This window comes from Nuphar pumila, chromosome 2 (assembly GCF_984573655.1).
Source record: "Nuphar pumila chromosome 2, dmNupPumi1.hap1.1, whole genome shotgun sequence".
NCBI lineage: Eukaryota > Viridiplantae > Streptophyta > Magnoliopsida > Nymphaeales > Nymphaeaceae > Nuphar > Nuphar pumila.
The window spans coordinates 5,706,077-5,715,440 of NC_143250.1; the positions used below are offsets into that span (position 1 = coordinate 5,706,077).

General features: G+C 37.7%; 1 protein-coding gene across 1 annotated transcript; it reads right to left on the reverse strand.

Annotated features, from left to right (window-relative positions):
- Positions 1 to 4,185: 4,185 nt before the first annotated feature.
- On the reverse strand, positions 4,186 to 6,951 carry LOC149844580 (NAC transcription factor 25-like). The gene is made up of 3 exons (XM_089997253.1): positions 6,694 to 6,951; positions 6,104 to 6,405; positions 4,186 to 5,875 (listed from the first exon to the last, which is right to left on the reverse strand). The coding sequence occupies exons 1-3, from the start codon at positions 6,893 to 6,895 to the stop codon at positions 5,294 to 5,296; spliced, it is 1,086 nt and encodes a 361-aa protein (XP_089853379.1). The 5' UTR covers positions 6,896 to 6,951; the 3' UTR covers positions 4,186 to 5,293.
- Between the last annotated feature and the right edge of the window lie 2,413 nt (positions 6,952 to 9,364).

A 9,364-nucleotide genomic window follows, 5' to 3' on the forward strand; every position in this document is an offset into this window, starting at 1 on the left:
ATATATATATATATATATATATATAACTTTTTGTCTGCCTTAGAGCACATATGAGCATGATAGAATCACATATAAAGTTTTTTTGACTGCATTAGAACACATATGAGCATGCTATAATCACATATTCAGTTTTTTGACTGCCTAAGAACACATATGAGCATATTATAATCACATATTTAGTTTCTTGACTGCCTTAGCACACATATGAGCATGCTATAATAACATATAGAGTTTTTTTACTGCCTTAGAACACATATGAACATGTTATATATCATTTATGATAGAATCACATATAAAATTTTTGGCTTTGCCTGCCTTAGAGCATATATGAGCATGCTATATTCACATATTCAATTTTTTTACTGCCTTAGCACACATACGAGCATGATCGAATCACATATATAGTTTTTTGCCTGCCTTAAAGCACATCTGAGCATGGTAGAATCACATATAGAGTTTTTTAGATGCCTTAGAACACATATGAACATGCTATAATCACATATTCAATTTTTTGACTGCCTTAGCACACATATGAGCATGATAGAATCACATATAGAGTTTTTTTATTGCCTTAGATCACACATGAGTACATGATAGAATCACATATAGTGTGTAATTTATTTCATTATATTTTGTTTATCAATACTGACTGTTCTTTTCTTGTGTAGGCTGCTAGCGATAATCAGGGTAGTGGAGCTGAAGGGACAGATAAAGACAATGAACAAGAAGACGCACAAAATCTTGGCGATGATTAGAGGACTGTGTTGAAGAAGTTTTATTTTTTTTTATTTTTCCTAATTGTAATTGTTGAATTGTAAATAATTAAACTTCTTAATTTTAAGGTGGAACGATTAATTGTTGTAGATTCTTGTTATATAAAAGTTTTTGTGTGGTTTGTTTTTTATTTACAGGAAATATAAATTGTACAGGAAATAGAAATTGTACAGTTCTCAGTAATTAATTTTCAAAAAATTTTTTTTTAATTTTTTTTCGTGTTTGCGACGGAACCATCCGTCGCTATTCATATTAATCTAGCGACGGCATAGCGACGGAAGTAAATCCGTCGCCAAGCCGTGGTCTCCGTTTAGTACCGGCGGATTGACGACGGAATATAGCGCTCGTTATTCTGTCGCAATTAGCGACGGACCTGGCGACGGAATAATTCCGTCGCCAGTTAGCGTCGAAATATTCGCGACGTAAGCATATTGTCGCCTCGTTGTCGCTAATCCGTCGCTAACCATGTTAGCGACGGAATGTGGTCGTCGCTAATCTACTGCTTTGTTGTAGTGCAATGTTGATCTCGATAGACTTGTTAAATTAATAATAAAATTATATATATATATATATTGTGACAAATGTTTGGCTTGCAAGTAATAAGTTTATAGTTTTAATCCTATGTTTAAGAGTTTGAAATATTATTTATTGTAATATGATCTAGTCGAGGTTTAATAGGATCAGGGTTCAAATTTTATTATTTATAACTCTAAAAAAACATTTTTTTTATAAATAAGCTACCTCACAATGAGATCATTTAGCTCGGGTTTTTCATGATCTCAAGCTCGGCTTAAATGGACACAATAAATGAGCTGAGCTTGAATACCCTCTGTTCGGTTGATTCAGCTTGTTTAGGAAACCTAATCTTAGTTTCCAAAACCCATTTGTACATATCTATAGGGTCAGATCCACTACGAAAAATCTGTTCTTTAATAGATAGTGTTTTTACTAACCACGTATATATATATATATATATATATGACCTTTTTGAGTTTCAAAAATCAATGAGACAAATTCCACGTCTTAAAAAATCATATTATTAGATATAAATAACATGATCCAAAGTTTGATCCATAGCAAACAAACCATGTTTGACACATCTATATGGTCAGATTGAGGAACCAGCTTATGATTTTCAGCTCAATACTTCTGTGAATTCAATAGCACTAAATATTAACCCATATATATATATACATATATATATATATATAGTAGTGCGTAGCTTCTTTATGAATAGGTGCTCAACCGGTGCTTAAGCCTGCTGACTATTCAGTGGGTGCTTGATGGACGGTCAACCAAAAAAAACTTAAAAACGAAAAAAAAATGCTAAAAAGTGCCTCCATATGCAAAAGGGGTTTTAGCGTGCTTTTGAAGCTCCGCTAAAGGCCACAGGACTCACAACATTACAAAATTTTAATGCCGTGCACATCCTTTTGGACCTTTAGTGGCGGCTTTGAGCACCGCTAAAAGCTTTTTTTGTGCGTGGAGGTGCTTTTTAGATTTTTTTTTTTGTTTTCAATGTGTGCGATGAACCGTCTGCGTGATTAAATGGGTGCTCAAGCAACTACGCTCTACTCTCTCTTATATATATAGTAGAGAGTAGCTGCCTATGTGCCTACCACCCCCTATAGGGCTTTTGAAGGGTTTTTTCCCACGTTTTTCTCGAATCTAACCATACAGAAGTGTTCCACACATTTGATTTTATAAGAATGAACTCTTGCCTCATTAGATTCCGACACACGTAGGTTTTTATACAGTTTGAAAATAGATGGTGTAAATTTTTTATAAAATAAATATTGAAGGCTTAAAAAATCATGTTTTTTTATAAAAAAAAAACATGATCCATCGACCATATTGAACCCATATGCACTGTTAGATTTGGGAAAAACAACTCAGAAACCCCTTCATTAGCTTGTAGTAGTCTGCAGCTACTCCCTTCTGGTGCTAAACCTCATGCTAAAACAACTAGGAAACCCATATATAGAGTAATGGGTCGGTGCTAAACCCATTTGGTTCTAAACGGTGTGCTAAAAAAGATTTTTGGACTTTTTTCATTTTATTTTTAAATTCTCACAATGCATATGTGATCTATGTACTTGATTTTATAGGGATCAGCTCTTGAAGCGTTTGATTCCAACACATGAGTGGGTTTTTATAAAGTTTGAAAAATCAACTGTCCAAAATCTTTGTAAAATTTTGAGGCTTCAAACATCATTTTTTCATAGAAAACACATGATCTAGGTGTGGATTCTTAGTAAATCGACTATGCCCAACACATTTATAGGGCTGCAACTGCATAAAAAGCACTGAAGAAGCCGGAAAACCCATTTAGCACACCAAATGGGTTTAGCACCGACCCATTAATATACATATATATATATATATATATATATATATATATATATATATATATATATATATATATATATATATATATATACAGACGCGGTGGATGTTTTCTTCATCATGTGCCACAAGCTACTGGCCATGCATGACTGCGCAGGCGCAAAAGGTTAGATGATGATGATGATGATGATAATAATAAAGCAAGTTTCGTAAAAAAAACAATTTAAGAAATGGCGATAGGACTAAAGATGATGGGAGGCGCATTTTTCCACTGTAGCATAACAGCGACTGTGAGATTATCTCATCATGTCATAGTCATGATTAAAACAATTCAGCATTATCAAACCAGTAAAGGAAAATAGAAATACTCGTGTGGGGTCCTGTGATGGATATTGTCCATGATAAAGTTATGAAACCAACCTCATACTATATCAATTGATTGCACCATCACCACATCGTCATCCAAAGAAAAGCAAAAGAATTAGAGAAGTAAATTAAAAGAAATGCACCAACCATGTTAAAAAACAGCAGAAAAAATAACCGATGATAAAAAGGATGATGAAGGTGGCAACTGATTACTGCGGCACAAGTATTACATAATGAATGGACCAGGGAGAGGTAAATGGTTTTGGATGCATCTCTCCAATTGGGGATGAGGATAACCATACTTTTCATGGTTTTTGATAGCTATTCCCAAACTAGAATAAGTGATTTGAAGTCGAGGAAAGTTGCCTTGTACTCAAATCATAAAGGAAACGATATTCTGTGGTTTTATTTTTAATAATTTAGGGTTTGATTCCTTTTGGATGGCGAAGTTGGCCCCATGGTCAATACGAGACACAAATATGAGGTGTGATTTCTTGTCCTTGTCAACTAGGGTTCTATGTAAATATCGGTGACATCTTAAAAGTATCACGATAAAATTAAGATATTTTCAATATATACTCTAACCATTCTTTAAAAAAATAACATTTTAAAAATTTCTTATTTTCAAATATCACACTTAATTTTATCATGATATTAACACAACATGGGGGTGCGAGACTTGGGAAAAAGGAATCAAGATAAAGGAAAAGGGGCATCTTATGCCCCATTAAATAGCGATCTCTACAAATATCCAAGTGAACACAAGGGATGATAATGAGGGTACCTCTCATGGAAGATAAGGAAAACCACAATACTGAACGACCCACTACGCCTCTCTAGAAGCACATGACCTTAACATCACCCACCTTGCATATTTCCCAAAAGGAGAAGTGGGGAAAAGGAAATAACTAAAGCAAACCAAAGCTCATCTCAATTTTATCAACAGGTTCGGTTCCTCTGGCCAAAAGGACAAACTTTCTTGATGCTCTTTCCATGCTTGCCACCATCAACGTATCATTATCATCATACTTAGGACCGAAGAAAAGCAATTGCAACGGACCACAGTTGAAACAAAAAGGCAAAGAAGAGGAAATTAAAAAAAAAAATACTGCCAAATTGGCCACAAAGGGCTTCTGTCTTCTTGGCTAAGGGTGACCGTAGTTTGTCACCTGACATGGGACGACTATGGTTCGAAACCCATGATGGGCATCTCTTACCACAAGGTCAAAGCTAGATGTACTATCCGATGTGCAGGGTTCACCTCAAAGATTTTACCCAAGGGAGGCCTACTAACGTGCAGGCAGGCGTGAAAAAAAAGAAATACTGCAAAATTTTATGCAGCATAATGCAGAGAAGGAACATCCTGTTATCTGCAACATGCAATCAAAGGTTTTTTTTTTCACAAGTAATAAGCTCAAATTCTTCACTACAATCTTGATAATATCCATATATATAGAGGTCTCCTTTACCAAAGGAAAAACAGTAATAACTTAGTAATATTTACCAATCTAAACAAATTTGGCAGGCTATGTTTCTCTCTCTGCATATCTCTGTTATTTTGGTCCGTTGTTCCTATTTTGTATTCACTGACCTTCTGACACCAGAATCTTTGCAATCCAGTCTGATCAATTTACAGTCACGTGCCCCTTTGTAACTTGTGAACACGTGTCCAGCTATTTTTGGTCCTAGTTTTTGTACCTTTAGCACCATGAGTTTCCATGTAATCTTTCTCCTGTAAACCAGACTTGGGGACTCAATAGAGATTTGTCAGTTTCCTCCAAGTCCAAGATTATCCTGGAAGTTTCAATCAGGAGTTCCAATTCATCCCCGGAAGATGGTACTGTTGCCGGAAAACACCATCACCAAGAGATCCCACAAGGCCATGGTGGTGCTGGAAAGGAGCAGCTGCTCCAGTTGGTAGCTGGTTCAGCAAAGCTGCAATTGAGCTTCCGCCCCTCTCATTGCTGCTAGAGTTGGTGGCCTGGAACCTTTTTGTTGGGGGCAGCCCTTCATTCCAATATGGGGAGGGGGAGGGGAGGGTCCTCTTCAATGATAGGCTCGACAACTGTTCCCCACCGCCTGCCACCGTCTGCACGGAATTTTCCGACTTGTCGCTACCGTTCTGTGCCATGCTCGATGAGGGAAATTGAGAGAGTGAACTGTTGACATTCACACCATCGTCGGATAACAAGCCATCGAAAAAAGTCTCTTCATTTTCTATTAGTGCTCCGAAGCTGGTAGGCTTCTGAGCTTGGAATTTGGAGTTGTATCCATTCATGTTGGGCAAGGAATCCAATATATCATCCACAGAATCATCTCTATCACGAACCATCAACCTTTGGGGTTGGTTGTTCTTCTTGTATATTCGACATAACACCCAATCATCAAGCTAAAACCCAAAAAAAGAAACACCATGATCAGAATTATAATCTAAAATCCAGTAATTATCTCTTTAATCAATCAATAAGTAATGAAGAATCAACACCAACATAAGAATTATTATCTATAACCCAGAGACAATCAAAGTAATCAATCATCAACAAAAGAAGAATCAGCACCATCATAATTATGTCTTCAAAATCTGATAACTATCCAATTATCCAAACAATTATTATACCCTTAACGAACTCTTGTTGTTCTGAAAATCCAAATTCGGCTTCGAGTGCCCGCTATCCGCAAGCCGGTACTCATGCATGATCCAGTTGGTCTTCACTCCCTTTGGCGGCCGGCCACCATAGAACACGAGCGCCTTCTTCACCCCAACCTTATGTGTCCCGCCAGACGTCAGGATCGGCTTGTCCGTGCCGGTGGCCTTCCAGTACCCCGAAGTTGCAGCCCGGTTAGGCCGTGCCCCGTTGGGATACTTCCGGTCCCTTGGGCTGAAGAAGTACCACTCATTCTCACCAAACGTAGCCTTCCCTGCACCACCACCATCAGGAACCCAATTCAACAGAGAGAGAGAGAGAGAGAGAGAGGGGTTTCAAGCACTATGCCAATAAATAGTTTGATGAGAGAGAGGAAATAAGTTTGAAGCACTATGCCAAGAAATTGTTTGATGAGAGAGAGGGGGAATAAGTTTGACGCACTATGCCGAGAAATTGTTTGATTAGAGAGAGAGGAAATAAGTTTCAAGCACTATGCCAAGAAATTGTTTGATGAGAGAGAGAGAGAGAGAGAGAGAGAGAGAGAGAGAGAGAGAGGTTGTACCAGGGAGCTCCCAAGGATCGAACTTATAGAGATCGACCTCGGCGATGATGGCAACAGGGAGGGGAGCAGAGGAGGCCTTCTTCTTGAGGTAGTGGACAACAAGCTCCTCATCTGTTGGGTGGAAACGAAATCCAGGGGGAAGCTGTGGGGTCTCAGAATTAGGAGGCGCCGACGACGAATCCGTGCTCTCCATGATGACCATCACTTCACCCTTTCATGCACAGATCTTTAGAGAGAGAGAGAGAGAGAGAGAGAGAGAGAGAGAGAGAGAGTTGGAGATGTAGTAGAGGGGGTTGGGAGGATCCTTATAATTATGGGTTTTAAAAATATTGATGATCATGGAGCCTAATTGGATCATTAGAGGGGTTGATCTATTTGGTGATGCCGTCATCAGTTGGGTTTCCACCATCGCAAGAGCGACGCGTGCCATCTATCTGCCTTGTCTCCTACTGACACGTGCCTGTTGCACTAGCGAACATAAGGGGGACGGGTAGCCCTTTTTGGGGTCGGAACGGCCTGAGTGCTTTTCATGTCACGCTTTCCTTATGCCGTAGCCAACCCTAATTTCATTAAACTGATCGATCCACTCTCTCTCTCTCTCTCTCTCTATATATATATATATATATATATATTTGTGAGAAGGTTGTAGTTACTAACGATTTTTTTATCTAACCGGCATGTTCATCGGGTTTTTGAAGGTTTTTTTTTTTTATGCATTACTTAAATCTGTAAGGCCACAACTAAAAACCTTTCAAACCATCTCACCAATTATGTCACTTGGTAATGTGACCTAATTGGTACTCTGGACGAAAAAGATCCTATGTTGATCTTGGCCATCCAGCTGATCCGTTTGGACGGTTAGGATCATTTTACTTCTAAGGTGAGAATGTAAACCAGTAGCAGCCGTTGGTTGAACAGCTAGGAAACAACGTATAATGAAATCATCCTACGTAGGTCAAATGATTTGATTCGTACTGTGGACGATAGTGAGTTGGGAGCAACGGTTAAGGGGCAAACTACGAAAACAAGAAATTTTTGAGTATGTGTACACACATGCATGAGAGAGAGAGAAATTACTCAGGCACGCACTGCACACACATACACATGGCAATCAAAAGTGGACCGAGATCGATCTGACCATTTAAGCTCATGGAACCTGGTCTGGTGGATAGTGTACTGGACCAGAACTCCGACCCAAAATACCACATCAGAATTGCGTAAAACATTCAGTTCTAAAACTTCGGGCTGGATCCCTGTGGGCTCAAAGCTCAAATGCCTTAGGCTGAAGGTTAGTAGTTGTGCAAATGGATCAGGTTTCGACGTAGGACATCTGATCATCCAAATCTAACACTTAATTTCCGGACAAGGATACTTGAATAGGATCCAAATGAATATTCAATCGGGTTCAGATTTGGTCGTTGAGATTGTTCTCGGATTCAGATCAGTAGTTTATGTATATGCTTGGATTGGATCAAATCCCTATGCATCTACATATTTTGTGTTAAAATACTTGTCTTCGGCGTTTATCATTAATGGCATCTAGTATGATTATATACATTTCCACTAAGGTTGCACAACTAGCCGAGCTAGCTTGATCTCGGCTCGGGCTCGACTTGTTTAAACCCGAACTCATCAAAGTAAGTAAACAAGCCAATCTTGATCGGGCATTCAAGCTTGATTAAATTTGATTAGCTTGATTAAGCTTGCCTAATTGTATCATATGGCGATTAATTTTAAGAATATATTTTTTTTGTTGACTTATAATTACAATTTTTGCTTTTAGCTAAGTGGATAACGTGTATATCGTGTATGCAGGAAGTCTTGGGTTCAAATCCCACCTTCTATGCATTTGATTTTTTTTAAATGTAAGTTAATGCAGCTTGAGCCAAGCTCGAGCTTGAACTCAAGCCAAGTTTGTACATAACTTGAACATATGATATATGTTGTATCGTATGATACATGTCTGACACACTTTAAAAGGGCCATAACTTGACTTTTTTAATTTTGAGTTTGAAACACCTTTTAAGGATAATGCACTCATTTGTGTATAGGCTTTTAGAGGAGAACCCAGACACCCTAAGAGGTGTGAGAGCAAATTGAAGACCGATTCAGGTTCAAAAGATAATGTTTTTGCCATATATTCTTAATTGCAAGATATTTAATATTTTGCATTGTTCTTGTAAGGTATGCATAAAATATTATCTATATTAGTAGATATTTGATGATGTGTTTCATATATGATTTTATGATTAGATTTTATGCAATTCCTCATTGTTTCATGTGTTATGATTTTAAAAAAAAATTATTTTTAGAATTTTTTGAAATTTTAATTTTTTATGATATGTTATGATACATACCTAACTTTGGGTCTGACCAATGCGTTACTTACAACCATGGTTTTAGCTCACAGAAAGGTGAGCCCATTAAGTGACCCGGTTTTCAATGAGGGTTTTCCTTTGTCATAAAAAAAAGTATGATTATATGCATTTTGGATCTAGAACCAATCCTATATCTCATATCATTCAGATCCATATTCAAACTCAGTTTTATTGCGTATGATGTGACCCTAGGGCGTTACGGGTGAACCATTGGATTTAGCATCACCAAAAAAAAGAAAAAAGAAAAAAATGGGAAATGAAACCCAGAATAGTTCAAATGAGACAGTGTGAGT

Coding starts and splice junctions, on each gene's coding strand:
- LOC149844580 (XM_089997253.1), bottom strand. CDS start 6,895: ATGGTCATCATGGAGAGCACGGATTCGTCGTCGGCGCCTCCTAATTCT. Junction 6,406..6,693: donor CGATCCTTGGGAGCTCCCTG/GTACAACCTCTC, acceptor GTGGTGGTGCAG/GGAAGGCTACGTTTGGTGAG. Junction 5,876..6,103: donor ACAACAAGAGTTCGTTAAGG/GTATAATAATTG, acceptor TTTGGGTTTTAG/CTTGATGATTGGGTGTTATG.